This window comes from Pocillopora damicornis, chromosome 2 (genome assembly GCF_964200805.1).
Source record: "Pocillopora damicornis chromosome 2, jaPocDami1.2, whole genome shotgun sequence".
NCBI lineage: Eukaryota > Metazoa > Cnidaria > Anthozoa > Scleractinia > Pocilloporidae > Pocillopora > Pocillopora damicornis.
Window position 1 is genome coordinate 10,150,401 of NC_142671.1, and position 16,709 is coordinate 10,167,109.

General features: G+C 37.1%; 2 protein-coding genes and 1 long non-coding RNA gene across 3 annotated transcripts; 2 read left to right on the top strand and 1 right to left on the bottom strand.

Moving 5' to 3' along the window:
* The first annotated feature begins 5,466 nt into the window (after positions 1 to 5,466).
* Positions 5,467 to 7,602, top strand: LOC113670774 (uncharacterized). Its single transcript, XR_003446181.2, has 2 exons — positions 5,467 to 5,594; positions 6,094 to 7,602. It is a non-coding gene; the product is annotated as an uncharacterized LOC113670774 (long non-coding RNA).
* On the bottom strand, positions 6,627 to 10,874 carry LOC113670773 (uncharacterized). Its single transcript, XM_089195406.1, has 4 exons — positions 10,725 to 10,874; positions 9,009 to 9,057; positions 8,010 to 8,120; positions 6,627 to 7,430 (listed from the first exon to the last, which is right to left on the bottom strand). The coding sequence occupies exons 2-4, from the start codon at positions 9,045 to 9,047 to the stop codon at positions 7,281 to 7,283; spliced, it is 300 nt and encodes a 99-aa protein (XP_089051532.1). The 5' UTR covers positions 9,048 to 9,057; positions 10,725 to 10,874; the 3' UTR covers positions 6,627 to 7,280.
* A 119-nt stretch (positions 10,875 to 10,993) lies between these two features.
* Positions 10,994 to 16,271, top strand: LOC113670772 (uncharacterized). Its single transcript, XM_089195405.1, has 5 exons — positions 10,994 to 12,197; positions 13,665 to 13,724; positions 14,313 to 14,339; positions 14,665 to 14,772; positions 15,214 to 16,271. The coding sequence occupies exons 2-5, from the start codon at positions 13,689 to 13,691 to the stop codon at positions 15,361 to 15,363; spliced, it is 321 nt and encodes a 106-aa protein (XP_089051531.1). The 5' UTR covers positions 10,994 to 12,197; positions 13,665 to 13,688; the 3' UTR covers positions 15,364 to 16,271.
* The last annotated feature ends 438 nt before the right edge of the window (positions 16,272 to 16,709 follow it).

The following is a 16,709-nucleotide window of genomic DNA, read 5'->3' on the forward strand; positions in this document are numbered from 1 at the left end:
CAAGCTTAAGCACACGTCAGTTGTTTGTGTTGGTGAGTTTGGCAGAGGTAACTAAAGAGGTGTACTTCTGACTATGTCAGTCTGCAGGAGTCCACGATCAACCTCCCTCAATGCTCCTTCCAGTTTATTCCGCTTCTTTAAAGCGGGCTGATTGGTACAAACCTAATCTACTATATTCTTTTTCCAACATTTTCAATAAGAAATGGACTGATCGATTGATGCTTGAGTTTTGTTCTTAATGCAGAAAGGGAAGGGGTACTCTCCAAAGACTATGTATGAAATTGGACCAGATTTTTCAGGTCAGTGCAAATTGAAATATGAAAAAACTCAATCCTCAACCTGAGGAATTCGAAGAGGGTGCGCCAATCCGTTATCTATGTTATTTTCTGTTTTATCCATGATTCAACTCTTGCCAAATTTCTGAATCTAAATTACACGACAGCAGTTTAAGTGTTACCCAAACCTGGGATGGAGGTTTGAAATCTCTTTTGAAATAATCAAATTGTCTCAAGAAGATTTACTTCACAGGCTAAAAATCCTCTACGATCGCATCTAATTGATCTTTAAGTTTGTAAAGAAATGATCACGGTACAATATAAGTGTTTTTGTCATATCATACCGGTGTTTTTTTTTTCTTTGTTGGAGACGATTTGTTTCAGGAAACTTCAACTGTGATACACTTTTGACTACAATTGCTTCATGGTGGAAAATTTTAAAGTTATTGTATCAACAAAAATGACGCATCGAAACGCATTGTTCGTACATACATACATACATACATACATACATACATACATACATACATACATACATACATAAGCTTTATTTATCCTCGGATTTCAGTGTAGCTTAGAAGCTAGTATCTCCGATCCTAATTACTAATTTTAAAAGTTACAGGCTGAAAAGAGAAAAAAAAATTTATGATATAATAATATAATAATATAATAATCATTAATATAATAATATAATGTAATATTAATGTAATATTAACAGAAACCGTGCACTAACAGTTTGCGCTTAAATTCACCATAATCTACAGTCTTTCTAAAGTGGTCAGGGAGGGAGTTCCAGTACTTAACAGATGTATAGCTAAAAGAATTTAGACCATATGTGGTTGTAAACGGCTTAGGAAGTCATAAAATATTGGTGCCCCTTAGGGAGTAAGCAGTAGATCTTAGCTTGATCAGTTGTTTCAAATAGCACGGATATTTACCAAGATGGAGACAGTTGAATATACAAATCATCATATTTTGTATCCTCCTTTTGGCTAAACCACACACACCTGCCTAGTCTAAAAGATCATCGTAGTTCGAGTCCCAGTCCTTTAAAACAAATCTTAAAATACGTCTATTTAAGGTGTCCAGTTTAACAGAGTCCTCTGAATCACAAAAGTGCCATATCATTGAACAGTAGTGAAAATGGGGTAACATAAACGTTTTATAAAGGCGAAGCATAATTTCGGTAGAAATAAGTTTGCCAAATCTTTTGAAGACACTGAACTGATTATTTATTTTTTTACGTACAGAGGATATGTGTTCCTTGAAATTAAGTTCATTATCAAGAATTATTCCAAAAAGTTCCAGGCATCTTGTGGTTGAGAAGGAGAAAGGGTAGTCGGTTTTGCCAAGAACTATCCCTTGGTGTTTAGCGGGGTTGGCTTTCATCCCATTGTCTTCGAACCATTTGTTTGCTATTTGTACATCATGATTGATCCGCTGTTCCAAGGCTACTGGGTCTACGTCAGATGGGTGCAGTTGGCAGTCATCAGCATAAGTGTTTAGTTTTACAGACTTAATGTGAAAGATGAGGTCATTGAGGAACATGTTGAAAAACATGGGTCTCAGGACGCTACCTTGAGGCACACTACGCTTCAAGCTCATCCAATCCGAATAAGTATCACCAATTTTCACTCGCTGCATTCTATCCGCCAAGTTAAAAACGCTTTACATAAAGTAGATATACAAAGTTTAATCTCTTCGAATAATTGCAAGAACTGTATTTTATGTAAATCTTAAATATTTTAAATATTATCAAGATCATATTATTGTAATTATTATTATCTTATTATCTCATTATATTAAGGTTATTATCTTATTATACAGGGTAGGGTATTATAAACATGGGGTCTACTTTTTCGGGGTAGGGTAGTTTTATATGGGAAGAGCTCTTTTATCATATTCCAATAAATTTTTAATGCATAGTTTTATATAGATTAGATTAGTTTAGTTTAGGTGTCCTTACTTAGTGGGAAACTGCTATCTTATTTGACACGTAAATAAAGTTTATTTTTTTTTTTTTTTATTATTATAAGTAGTCACCGATAAGGGCACAGCTGGATTCATGCAAAACATACGCTTTCAGTTTCGCTAGTAGCAAAGCATGAGGTACGGTGTCGAAAGCTTTTGACAAATCCATTGATATAACCGCCACGATCTCTTTATTATCTAGACTACGCCTCCAGTCCTCAGTCAGCCTAAGCAAAGATATCTCACAGCTATGGTGCCTTCTGTAAGCAGATACGTATTCGGACAATATGTTTTGGTAAAAGTCGCCCATTTGAGCTGAAAGCAGCCTCTCGAAAACATTATTGAGCGCAGGTAAAACGGTCACTGGTCGATAATTGCTTTTGTTCAGTTCATCGTCCTTTTTAAATAAAGGAGTAACTTGACCTAATTTCCAGCGCGACGGATGCTGTCCTGTCCTGATCGAGTGATTCATTATTGCAGCAATAGGACCAGCAATCGCGTTGGCAGACTCTTTTACCAGTCGCGGTGGTATTCCGTCATGACCACAGGATTTGCGGGAGTTGATTTTGAGTAACAAAGCTTCCACTTGGGTTTTATAAGTATATTGAAAAGCAAATTTGTTTCTCATAGCGAGCTGTTCATTGTTGTTGAAAATCGCCTGAATGCTAGGATGCGCATCCAACTCTTTTCCATAACTCTGTTCAGTAATCTCTGGCACGCCGTCCGCGACGTTGACAAAATAACTATTAAAGTTCCGCCATTTGTTTTTGTCTGTTATCACGACATCGTGTTCTTTTAATATTATGTCATTTGCTTGCGTGCTTTTCCTTGAATGCAAAAATGGGCGGTATGTGTCCCAAAACTCCCTTGGGTTTTCCGACTCACTTTTCTTGTCGAAGAAAGTATTAATAGCTTTACGTCTTAGAGAAGTGCAAATGTTCCTTTGTCTCTTGTACAATTCATAGTTAGTATCAGTTCTTTCGCGGATGAAACGTTTCCACAAACGGTTTTTCTGGCGAATAGCTTTGCGCCATTGTTCATTCATAAAGGGAACTTGATTTCCCCTTATGCAGACCTATTTCAAAGGTGCATGCTCACCAAGAATGTCCTCGTATAGACAATCAAACACGTAGAGCTTATCGTCAACGTCGTCAAATATTTCAGCTACTTGGAAAGGAACATTATGAAAATCATGTAGAAAATGCTGTTTATCAAAATTTTTAAGGCTTCTGAATTGTATTTTCCGAGATCGTATTCTCGGTTCCGATGCCCTGAGCATGGCAAACACAAGAGAGTGATCACTTATATTAACATGGACTACGCCCGATGATTGTGTTTTTCTCAAGTTGTCAGTTAGAAAAAGGTCTAGTAGGATTTCTGATGTCTTGGTAATACGAGTGGCTTCATGTATTAAATTCTTCAAGTCGTAAATATCAAGTAGGTTTGCCATAACTCTACCATCCCTTGGCGGCTTGTCTGGCGGTAACATATCCGAGTTAAAGTCGCCTACGAAAAAGCAGTTACCAGGAAGTATTGTGATCGCCTCAAGTATAGAGGATAGTTCAAATTTCTATAGCGATTGTGGGACAGACGCAGATGTTGGAGGTCTACAGATACCGACGATGGTTTCCCACTTCTTAGCTATCCTCACCTTCAGCACAATCGATTCAGTCTTGTACCGTTCACGCTCACATAATCGAAGATTGGGAAGGTCTTTAATGATTTTAAAGCAGAGGCCTGCGCGGATATAGACCAATAAACCACCGCCATGTATGTTTCTGTCAGCCCTACACATTCGATATCCGGTGACCATAAATTGACTATCTGGAAAACTGGAATCCAGCTTCGTTTCAGAAAGTACTAAAATATCAAACTTTCCTTCTAATAGCCAATACTAGAAAGCAATTGTTTATTTTTTTCTGTTTGTTTGCTTGTCTGTTTATTTTTCCATTTTTTAATTATAATACATCAACAGAAATAAAAGGAATTACATATACATTCATATAATATGCATAAACTTTTTCTCCATTTACCTTCTAAGTTCTTCCGAGGGATAATGGGTTAGGGATCAGCGTTGGGGATGAACTACGGAAGACGGAAGACTTGGTGGTAGGGATTTTCAATCGTATCTTTTGTATTTCAGCCAGGTTACCAAGTTCATCCTAGTTACCTACCTCAGCCCGTCAGCATCCAACAGTCATCTCATAAGGGCGCAACTGTCATTTATTCAAACAATTTCCTCTGTAAACAGTTTAACCAACAAATCACGTTCAGCAGACAGTTGCAGAGGTTAATACAGGCATGTCAGTTCAAGTGAGATATCATGAGTCATGCATGAAGAGAATTTTTTCAATCCTTTTTTCGTTGAGAGATAACTCAAGAGTAACGCGCAGAGGTCATGCTTTTTTAGCGGGTGTCTTTATCGTCTTGACCAAAAAAAGTCACTACGTCATCACAATGAACACCACAAACCCCAAACTGCAGGCTGCCAAACATCACACATCAAATTTCACCATAGAACCACTAAACGATTAGCTTTTGTTTTCAAAATAGTCGTACTGCAGGAACGTGCACTAAAATTAGATTTAAAAAAATTTATCATTGGAACAGGGGTACGTATGGGGCATGAGTTCTCTCATTTTATAATCTCGTGGACAGAGCTAATCATTGTGGTGAACGAAAAATGTGGCTTGGTTACTCAATCGTTAGGAACATCTTAACAACATTCAGGTGGCCAGGTATCAAGTCTCGTGGAAGCTAATCTTTTATTTATTTTCTTTTCAAGATTTTGCTTTTGAACAATTGCTCAAGAAATTTTACCTGTGAGCATCCGTTTGTCTCAAGAGCAACACTGAATTGTAAATGTCATTAACTTTTTGCGATTTGGTAGTCGAAAAGGCAAACAATAGACATGTTTTTACGTAAAAGACATCACCGTTTGAAGGCGTTAGACTCTTTGGTGAAAATCCCCGACAAAGTTGCTTGAATTATTGAAATGGTGCTTTCTTAGAAAGCTCCTCAAACCGGAGAAAAGATTGAAAACGTCGGCTATGAATTAAAAGGTGGACGGAACGAAGTCAGCCGTTACATGAAAGATAATGACTGGTGCAATTATTTTGAACCAAAATGCTTCGTTAATCTTTCTTTTTGTCATTACTGGACATATAAATCCCCATAGTATTTACAAAAAAACCAGTTATTTTTAAGTGAATGGTATCATTGTGTGGTGGTGTTATCTGTGTCTGAAAAGGTAAATGAGACGAGGTGTTTCCGCACGCACGTTTTCTAGACCCCTTCGCAAGTTCAGTAGTTTGAAGTGAACAGAAGGTACCTCTTTCGCACCTAAAGGTAAGTTTAAAAACATTCAATATCATCCACTTTAAGTGAAGCAATTGAATTTGTCACCTACTTGAACTTTCGAGTTCATCTGGCTAAACTTGTCTCAGTTAGCAACTATGATGGCTTCTTAAATCTAAGTAAAATTTTAGGGGTTCTGAAATTACTTAACAGAATCGAAACAAACAAATTTCAATTATGGGTAGGTTCAGTCAAACAGTTCCCTCAGCTCATGTGCGCCGCGGTTCCACAGGGTTGATTTTGGTCTATTACTGCCCCTGAATATTCCCTTGGGTAACCTTATTATCCTATAATACACTTGTAATCTCTAATTTTTCACAAAATCACAAGAAATACTCACCAATACGAAAACATTTCTTCCCTAACTCTGCAGAACGAACAATGTCTCGCCAAACCATTCTGTGTATCATCATTTTCACTGTGTGTGGAATAACCCCAGTCATTGCAGCTAGTAAAAAAGTAATATATTGCCACAACCCACAATACACAGGTCCGATCAAAGAAGTATTCGAGATGAAAGCAACTAAGCTGGAAGAAGACATCCGACGCCGCCAAGGTTATGCCTTGAATTTACCAAGGCTCTGGTTTCAAATGCCATAGGAGAAATCCCAGTTGTGAGATTTGTACTGAGCGCGCTTTTCGATGGACTCGTGGAACTATTTGAAGGAGATCTCGACCCGAGGACGTATGCAACAGTTTGATTGAGGAAATCAACCGTGATTTCTCTCTCTTAAGAGCCGAGATAAACATCAGCGCCCAGATTAGCGCCCATTACACATGCTAAACAAGACGAACCCCAAAGAATTTCTTAACATTTGTCCAATTTACGGACAAAGTGACAAAAGCAAGCTCTAAGTCGTTGTGATCAATAACCCACACTTTTACTTCAGCAGATGTAACAAAACAGGTTTCAGGCTCTCCTCCCCACCTCATTACTTTCTACGTAATGTCGCCAAAAATTACCAGGAAGAGTAAATGGCAAAAGAAATCTAAAGAGTAATTCATGAAAATTAAAAAAACAAATTTTTCTTTTTAATCTTTTATTTAAATCGCACTAAATCTTTCCTCCAACAAACTAATTTTAAAAAGCTATAACGAGAAACAAACGAGTCTCTCTTTAGACCATTGAACGGCGCTAGAGGTTTGCACGGCTGTAATTTATCCCGGGTAATTATTTTCCTTGCCAAATGAAGCTAACTTACTGTAAAATTCCGATGACAAATGCTGAGAAGGAGTGATCAATACTTCAATGATTCGAAATTATTCAGGGTAATTTAAGCAGTTTGAAATATCTAACAACAAGTGTGAGATGGAAAAAGGAATCCTTTATGGTGAAACTGTCGTTCTTTTTTCATCTACAACGAATAAACATGCCAAACAGTATACAATTACCATTGTTACATAAATAAAAATTACAGCACTTAATTTTGCCAAAAAGGCATTAAAAAGTAGGAAGACTGAAATATACAAAAAGCAAAAACAAACAAAACAACCAAAACAAAAAAGGCAAGCAAAACCGAAAAATTTTTTTCAGTGAGTTTCAGGAAGATCATCCTTAATAAATCAGCAAAATTTTATAGTAATATCTATAGTTGGGATCCAATGGAGATATGAGTACAAAATATGTAGGCTAAACACTGAAGGAAAGTATACTATTGGAATTTTTGTAGCCCTTGTTTAAATTCCTCGCTTCAACTGAGGGATGCAGATCAGAATGGTGAGCACAGCACACAAGCCAAATGAAATTGACGTCAGTGCCATTGTCTCAGCCTCATGATAGTTCTCAACCTCCTTCTTTTTTTTGCCATCTCCTCCAGCCTTTCGCGCCTGCAATTTGAAAGTGAAAAGCTTTAAAACAGCGTTCTAGAAGGGTTTTCTCGACAGCGTACCGATGTATGATGGGGCTTTTCATTGAAAAGAAATAAATGCAATATAAGTGTCTAAGGAGCTAAAAAATTGCTTGACTGGCTGATGGAATAAACGAACGAATAAAAAAATACGTGAATAAGTAAACGAATGAATGAATTCTTTGATAAATGGATGGACAAAGAAAGATGAACTACAATAGAATATTAATGACGGTAATGGTTGTCATAGTAATGGCAGTAATAGTTGTCATAGTAATGGCGGTTTAGTTGTCATAGTAATAGCAGTAATGGTTGTCATAATAATGGCAGTAATAGTTTAGTAATAGCGGTAATGGTTGTCATAATAATGGCGGTAATGGTTGTCATAGTAATGGCGGTAATGATAATAACGGTTATGATAATGAATGTAAAAAGTTGCATGGAAAAAACAAACAGATAAATCAATGGACAGATAATGCCCGCCTGCAAAAGTACATTCGTAAAAATGATTCCTTCTTCTCCTTTCTTACTCGGGGTCGAGAACATATCTTAGACTTACCAATATCCAGAAAACAATGGAGACGATTCCAACAGGGAAAAGGGTCAGCAAAGACAACATAACAAGAGCAGTTCTGGTACCATCACTGAACAGCAGCTTCCTGCAAGCTTCCTGTTCGTTGAAAGAGAGAACATAGTCTTATTTTCTTCTTCAAATCGAAAACTCTTTGGGCTTTTTCACTCCAGAGCCTAATTTAGGTTATAAAATCAGATAGTCATTGCTTTCATTGAAATTCTAAGAAATAAAAAAGGAAAAAGGAAAAAGGAAAAAGAAAACAATTAAAAAATAACTTAAACAGTGATAAGTTACGATTCGGTATGCAAAGCCTGAATACAATCCTTCAAATATTTTAACTGGCGCATTCGTTCTCCAAAAGCAGAAAATCGTTGAGTTGCTCTAATTCAGTTACAATTTAATTTAGTTTGAAACTTATACAATTCTGCGATACATTGTACCACCGATGTATCAGAGCAATTGTCAATCGGGTGTCGGAAATACTGCCTGATTGGAATATTTTTGCTTTCCAAAGCTCTGAGATTAAAACTGGAAAACTTGCTCTTTCTTCTTAACCAATTATTTCTTACTTAGTAACTCACAATTTCCCGGGTTTGAGGTAATTTGCATAAATTAATTTTCTTTATTGATTATAAATATGTTTGCCTTGTAAATCATCCTCAATAATAATTGGTTCTTGTGATTGCCTCTGGTTTATAACAATCGATTGAAAAGCGCTCTCTACGTATATTTATATTAACCCTTTAGCTCCCATAAGTGACCAAGACAGAATTTCTCCTTACAATATCAATGACAATATTGAGCAGACAAGTGATGAGAATAAAGAAAAATATCAGTTAGAGTATTATTAGTTGATCCAATACCAAATTTCCAAAACTAACATCAGAAGAACTGTATGGCAGACACTAAGGAGAATTACTGATGAGATCTTGGGAGTTAAAGGGTTAATGCTTCTGTAATATTTTCTCGTAGACATAAATATACCCGGTATGCAGCTTCTTCTTCAACCCTGATGTGTTCCATTTCTCAGTAACTGTTGAATTAAAATAAAAGCCCGGGAAATTATCACCTTGGAGAAATTATAGATTTCATTGATAATAATGTACTCGTACTGTCTTTTTCCTTTCAAATAACCGTATGTTAATTTTCATACAAGATAAGTTTTCGTAGCCTGGTCCTTTCTCTCGATAAACTTGTATTGTCTTTACTCTGTTTTAGTTGACTTTAAACACAAACGCGAGGAGCCGTTCGTTGCTGTTATTGATAAAAGCATAATCGTCAATTGAATCTCATTTTCAAGATCTATTAGCGAGACTCAGTCGTAAAGAATCGATTACCAGGTACCTAATTATTCATCGCTCCTTTGTTCTAAATGTTTTTACCAGTGATGGTAAATTTATTCAATCACGTTGTTGAGACAAAGCATAAAATAATGATATTCAAAATCTTATTTATATGAAATGCGAGAGTTTTGTGAATCGCGCAAAACGTTACCTCCTTCTGTTGGAAGAGGAGCGATCTTATATGCGAATGAGTTGGGTATAAGTCCATAAAAATAACCTCAACGATGAAATTTCATTATGAAGGAGGACTGAATTAACAATAAAACAACGGTTCGTTGTGTTACGCCTGATAGCATAAATACTGTGCACTATTCATTGCCACGTTGCGAAATTTAAGCAGTTATAACTTGCTGTTTCGATTAGAATTCATTCAAAATGTTGTTAAATATTTCCTAAGGAAGCTTTATCGAACGTAGGTTATAGATTTTGAAAAACTTTATTTAGGAATTTAGGAATTTGAACATAATCTTGACGATTACTTCTGTTGTGAGTGTGGTAGCGAATGAATTAACGAAATCAAATGAACACGTTTTAACCCACGCTTGAAAAGTATTTAATGACATACACAGTGGAGTCTGTGAGACATAAAGCGTATCGCGTGATCACTACTTTTCAGTAGCTAAGGAAGAAGCATAATGATGACACATGCACAAGAATTATGAGTTAAGGGTCGCCTGATCACGACACGATTAGACACATAGACTACTGAAAACTTGGCGGCAAAACTAAGTCAATTGAAACAGTGTTTTGGTATTGCACAGAAAAACCTATGCCTTAAAATGACATCAATCGAAGATCCTAAGACAGACTGTTATATCTAACTCTTTCTGAAACAGGAACACCTCAATTACTTGTTTATTTATGTCAAAATGTTTCAAGGAAATAAGCATTTCCAAATCCAAATCCGTCGATCAATTTCCTTCATCGGTTGTATTAAGAGTCACGATATTTATAAGTACATCTTTTGGGAGGACTGTTCAGTAAATAACTAATAATTAGTTCTCAGAGAATCGACATAAAGTGCTTGAAATTTTGCCGCAAAATAGAGTTAAAAGATATCAGAAGTTTTGGCGCATTCGTCTATAGTAAATTTAGCGTCGTCTGCCGAGTTCGCGGGTCATGGCGACTGTTTTGTATAATGCACATTGATCTTCAATCAAGAATGTTGTTTATGAGCTCAGGAAAGGAGTTAGCAACGTTTCTGTTGTGTTTTTCTTTTAACGTATAAAGCCGAACTCCACAAGAATCGATTCTGATTTACGTCGGAGAATGGTTGATATTTCGCCATGAATGCTCGAGTAATTCGACTGGATGTCGGAGTGTCTTACTACGGCCAAATGATTAATTTAGTGGTTACCTTTTTAGTCAGACGAATTCGTTTCTTCTGAGACTTGGTTTTATGGCAAACACTTCAACACAGTTTCCTCGCTGTTCAGGCCCGTTAAAGGCGATAAAAGACAGAGCCGGTTTCAAAAAGCACAGGACGAGAGCGTGACCCGTCGTTCTCAATTGGTAACGCGGATTGGCAGTTTTGGATTAGCATGAATGGAATGCGCCCAGAGGTTCACTGAATTATTTGCATGATAATACAGGAAATGAAATGATGAACATAATGCATAACAGATTAGTTCAAATCGCTCTGGACTTTAATTCCCATGTATTCACATACGTTGTCTATTTTACAACTGTGTCGGTAGACATTGAATAGCGTGAAACTACAAACGTAAACACCCACACGAACATTTGTTGTACCCTTACAGGGCATGCGTCACTTTAGGCCAAATCATATTTGTTGTATGTTTATTTATGTTTGGTCGCGTTGTGACAAAGCCTGCACCACGAACAAGAGGGGGGACGACGACCAAGTTGAGGCACGAAAAAGTAGCTCTTTTGCAAGTTGCCACACGAGCTAACAAAACTAAAAAAGTGAAGTAAAGTGAATGCAAATGTGTTTCCGTTTGGCTCGAGCCACCATAAAAAGAAATGGCAAATGAGTGAGCAAAGTGATCAGCGAGTCTATAAGGTGTACTTCTCGCCGAATCGTACTTTGTTTCTCTTGGAGTCTGCCTTCCCCTTCATAAGCAGTTTCTATTTTTCGACCCAAACTGGAGCTTGCTCGGAAACTGGGAAGAATACTGGGCGCAAGTTGCGACAGTTTATCAGTCAAGCCATGCAGTTGTCAGATCTACAGAACGTCTTCGGTGGCTACAGGGCTTCAATGCGATTAAATTAAAATATTTACCATCTTTTTAAAGTTTTAGTCGACTCAGATTTTGTTGAAAGCCGTTAACTTTGCTTCGCTTCAGCAGATTTTTATTTCCTTCTTTCTCGGTTGGATACCATTTTCTTCTACTCCTAACAATTCAAGATCTGATGTAAATATTTACATATTTGAACGGTAAAAGCACTAGAGACTGGATTATTCTTAAATCATAATTTTTCAGTCAGCCCTTACGACGTTTTAATTCTGCTTTAGCAAGGCGGATTTTTTTTTTGGTATCCGAGAGAATGAAATGTAACACAAGAAAAGAAGCGACGAGAAAGACAGATACTCAACCAACCTAATCGCGTGGTGAGAATTCGTGACCTCTGACGAAATATTTATAGCACGAGAGTTATGTTAATCACTACACTTAAGTATACGCATTGTTTGATTGATTGAGTCTGACCCGTAACTTCACTCGCGTTTTTTCCTTTCTAGACGCAAATTCGTTTAGCCGCCAAGGAAATTTCTTTGGACGTCGAAAGAAGATATCTGCAAAACCTAAATTTAAATCTGTTAAGAACGTCTGGGACGAGTGCAAAACGTTTTGCCTTGTTGATTTTTGAGGTAGGTTCAAGTCAATGAGTGCGAGGCGCGGATATTGCTTATTTAAACACTGTAGTAAATGCTGAATTATTCAAGTAGAACTAGAAAGGATTGCTTGAGGAACAATTTGAAAGGATTTTAATTCCAAATAGCCGAAACTTTCAGTAAGTAAGACTGAGGAGAGGCTGGAATGGCGTTGATGTAGAGAAACTAAAGAACTGAAACAGTAATATGATATGATAGCATACCACAGGCATAATGGATAGTCGTCTACATATATTCAGTGAGACCCTGGGTCGACTGATATTAATCGACTTACGGTAATATCCACACGCATATGACATCCATACGTCCATGTTCGTCTGCGTATTCAAAGTTTTCTGTTAACAAGTAAGCGACGAAAAGCGCTATTCCGCTCTGGCGCGCGTTTTTGTTAATTTGCGTACACCTTTTCTTTCCCCTCATTTGCGACTGGAATGGAGCCCAAAATACTGAGAATGAAAACCCTGTGCACATGTCCTTAGAGATAATAGCGCGGCGTGCAAACTTTTTTCTTTTAATCTTTCTTAAAATTCTGGATGATCGTATGTTGTCATTTTTTTGCGGTTTGCAACTGGAAACTCATCATCTGTTAGTGAAACTATCTCCATTATTTTCACGTGGCTGACATGCTGTGTGTTTATACCCTTGGACAACAAGCTTGCGGATATGTTTAACTGTTTAGCAGTAAGGTCTGCATATAAATTCTCAATTGATTTTCCATCACTGAAATCCCCAAGCCTGATAAACTAAACATTTAGGTAAAAAATTTTCAGATTTGCTTTTTTGAATAGAATTATTCATCCTTACTGTCATGCACCGCTGTCTAAGCATAAAGACACTTGTTGTGCTTTTCAATCTATAGATCATAACTATAATACTAAACATACTTTATCAGCCTTTCTTGCTGTCGGTAGCTGAGGCCATCTTATCATGCCACCAAATCTAAAATAACCGCGAAATGGCGAAATGGCCTAAAAAGATGGATCATCTAAAAGCTGGCATCGTGCTACGTGACGATCAATCAAGTTCTGCGTTTGGCGCTGGCTCAAGACATTTTTGTTTGAGTTGTGAGCCAAGTTTCTGAGTAGGGAGAGCTAGGGATAATATCAGCTCATCTTTATACCTAGTTTTCAGCAGGGAGGGCCAAACAAGCCTAATTAAAAGTTGTCGTGGCTGTAAATTAAAACGCAGTGTCTTTGGGGCACACGTGGTAGAAGATGATTACATGCATGTTTAACAACACGCGCACTGATATTCAACCCACAGGGCGTGTTTTCTAAATTTATCCTTTGTACCCTTCAGAACTGCCGGGTGTGCTATTATTTTGCACGCCTGTTGAATAGACGATTTTTTGGCGCCAATTCAGGTGTTAAAAAAACCGTAAAAAGTGAGGAAGGAAAGTTTACTAGCCAGATTGAGAGTTATAAATGACTTTTTTGTTTTCAGGAATTGGATTAATTAATATCCAAAATGCAGAGTGGAGATAAGGCCCTCGAAATGGAACAGGTACGTCACATTGTGCATTCAAACGGGAATGTCACGGGAAGTTGGAGGCAACTACGATGTTTTTATGAAATTCATTGTTAACTTCCTATCGAACTCAAGGTGCAAAAGTTATCAATTTAACTATCAAGGCTGATTTGTAATTCTCTCCCCTCCCTCTCCCCCCTCCACCCTCGCCTGCAAACTTATTTTCCTATCACTTAGTATAGAGCATTTTGTGTTACATCCTTATAAATGATAAATGTGTCCATTCCCATCATCTACTTGTCTCAGAGTTGCGAGAGAATTTGTGCGGAGAAATTATCTTATCAGTAATTTCTGAAATTAAAAGGTCTGAATAATTGCAGGTTCATGAAGTATATTTTTAACGATTCTTTTTCTGCCCACACCTCGACTGCTCAGCTATGGAAGGCCTCGCAATTTACTTCTCTGTGTTAATACCAAGCATCAATTTGCGTTCATCAGTTCGCTTTTTCAAATCAAATTTATAGAAGCGATGATCATTCAGTCAGTTACATATCTGATCAACCTTTCTCGTTTTGATTTGAATTTTTTTTTTTATTCACCGCTAACGAAAATTTTTTGATCTAGGTACCTGCTGCTGTTCAGATGGAGCGTGTAAGTGTTATTAAACATCAGTAATTTGATCAAAAATTTCCGTGATATTCTTACAACAATGAACTTTAGACCATCACAAATATACTTCATATCATATGACTACGCAGTGTGGCCTAGAGGGTCCAATCGTTGTATAAAAATGTCAATAAGTGCAATCTCATCCGTTTAACGCTGGGTATAACTCGGTTACAAGGTTAACGGGCCAATCTAAAATCAAGAGAATTTTTTACGAATTTTAATTTAATATGCAATCTTGCAGAATCGCGAAGAAGTTTTATTTCGTTAAACGTTTTAACTTAAACGTAAAATTGCACATTTTTCCCAGCATGCACCTCTCCGAGAGGAACCGCCGAAAGACTACTTCAAACTGGCTGTGGTGTCCGTATTCTTTTGTCCATTGATTGGTGCCCTGGCGGTTTACATGTCACATTTGGTAGGTTGAGTGATATTTTTCTCTTGGATAGGGATTCAGGCTGTCCCTTGAATTAATTCCTTGTATCTTAATTGCCCTGTTTTGGAGCTACTTTACAGGAAGAGACATATTGATCTAACGGAAGCAGATATCTACTGCAATGTGTCCTTGGGAACTGAGAATGACAATTTGTAAAATGTCAAGAAAACTTGGTGAAATCGTGGAGTAAAATGCTTTGGATTGGCATTCCCCCACAAGAGATGTGAAGGTTTTCTCACGCTACAGAAACCGACGGTAGCGTCGATGAGTCACCCATTTACGTTCATATTTCATACGTAGAATTTTAAAGTCCTTAGATCAAACTTTTTATTAATTATGAGCATATCAATCTGCAAATAATTTGTCTCAGTTATCTACTGGAATTAATTGTTGATCCAAACAAAAATTAATTTTTTATTTCAGACTAATTCGCGATACGAAGAAGACGACATAAAAAGAGCAAATGATGCTTCTAAAGATGCGCGGTTCTCAGCATTTTTTGCCATTTTCCTCGGAGTTAGCATCATCTTCTTTTTCATTTTCATTGCAGCTATCGTGCCAGAATTCGCTTAGAAATTTTGGTGAATTTCATTTGGATGCTTTTCGAGGTCTTTTCAAATTGTAAAGTTGAGAAAAATATGTCGTTCTAATTCGAACTTGCACTCATTTGGGAAAGCATAGAAAGTACGTATGTTTATGTTCATAAACCTAATAATGTATTTGTTTTACTAAAGTGATATGCGATTAATCAGAAACAAATGGACTTCAGTACAAAATGCATGATGAAGTATGATTATATTAGATTTCTTCCCATTAGTTATCAGCCTCGAAAGACCATATATATTTTTGCTTATTAATTAACATGTGTTATCGTATCCGAGGACGTTTAGGCAATCTAGTTTTTTTAGCCATCAACTTCTCCTCAAGCCCAAGTTTAATTATCGTGGAGAAGCACGAAAACTTTGCACCAATTGTAATTGACGGGTTGGCTATTTTTTGTGCTTTGCGGAAACAGTTTTTCTGCCGCTCTATATAACTGTAATTTTTCCTGGAAAACATGTCTAACAGAGAAGAAAATGCAATATCTTCAGTTTCAATTACTGGTTGAGTTATACCGAAGGATCTCTCCCATCTTCAAGAACCCGGAAATCGTGTTCATGGATATTTCCAGTAAGACCAATTACGAAGATCATGTTGTGACACACGATTCGCCTTCTCAGTTCTTCACATGCAATTAAAATTTCTGTATACTATTTATGAAGTATACGCAAGCTCATTCCAATTTACATTTATCGTGTAAATGTCGCTTCTTTCCATCCTCTGGAATTTAAAGTTGTCCACATTACGGGTAGGGATTCTGAAAGGCTAAATTCTAAAAGTCGAAGGACTGTCCCCCTCATGTTACACCAATTATTTTTTTTATTAAAATATAGCACTGTATTGTTATTGTAATAAATCAGAATCAGGCTTTGCCTCCTAAAGCCAGAGTGATATTAACGAGATTTGAGAATGTTACCGGCATAAAAGGAACGAATTGGGAAACCCCGAGCTGACATTGCTGTGACCCGAAAGCCCTTCTCTCCATAATCCTACACCCAACCCTCCCGCTACAATGAGGGATATCTATCCCACTTCACTAACTCTTTTTCAGAAAAGTTATTGTAATCTGAACGAACTCGGAACCATATGACTGGGTGAAAACCAATTCCCGAGTTTAAATAACTGACTCCAAAGATATTTTTCAATTTCTGGTTAGGAGAAACATTGTACCACATACGGAGAAACGTTTGCCTGCTTTCGAGCGTTTTTGAATGCAGACGTCAAAGTCAATATTGTAATTCAGTGTCACAGTATATCGTGCTCTGTTGTCCACCAGTTTGTCTATTGTTGAGCTCTCAGCTACCATTACTGCTTTTTGG

What these genes read in the sequence shown, in the direction of transcription:
- LOC113670772 (XM_089195405.1), top strand. Translation starts at nt 13,689, where the DNA reads ATGCAGAGTGGAGATAAGGCCCTCGAAATGGAACAG. An exon ending in AGGCCCTCGAAATGGAACAG is followed by an intron (nt 13,725 to 14,312) that starts GTACGTCACATT and finishes TTTTTGATCTAG; the next exon opens with GTACCTGCTGCTGTTCAGAT. An exon ending in CTGCTGTTCAGATGGAGCGT is followed by an intron (nt 14,340 to 14,664) that starts GTAAGTGTTATT and finishes CATTTTTCCCAG; the next exon opens with CATGCACCTCTCCGAGAGGA.
- LOC113670773 (XM_089195406.1), bottom strand. Translation starts at nt 9,047, where the DNA reads ATGGAACACATCAGGGTTGAAGAAGAAGCTGCATACCGG. An exon ending in AAGAAGAAGCTGCATACCGG is followed by an intron (nt 8,121 to 9,008) that starts GTATATTTATGT and finishes TTCAACGAACAG; the next exon opens with GAAGCTTGCAGGAAGCTGCT. An exon ending in CCATTGTTTTCTGGATATTG is followed by an intron (nt 7,431 to 8,009) that starts GTAAGTCTAAGA and finishes TTCAAATTGCAG; the next exon opens with GCGCGAAAGGCTGGAGGAGA.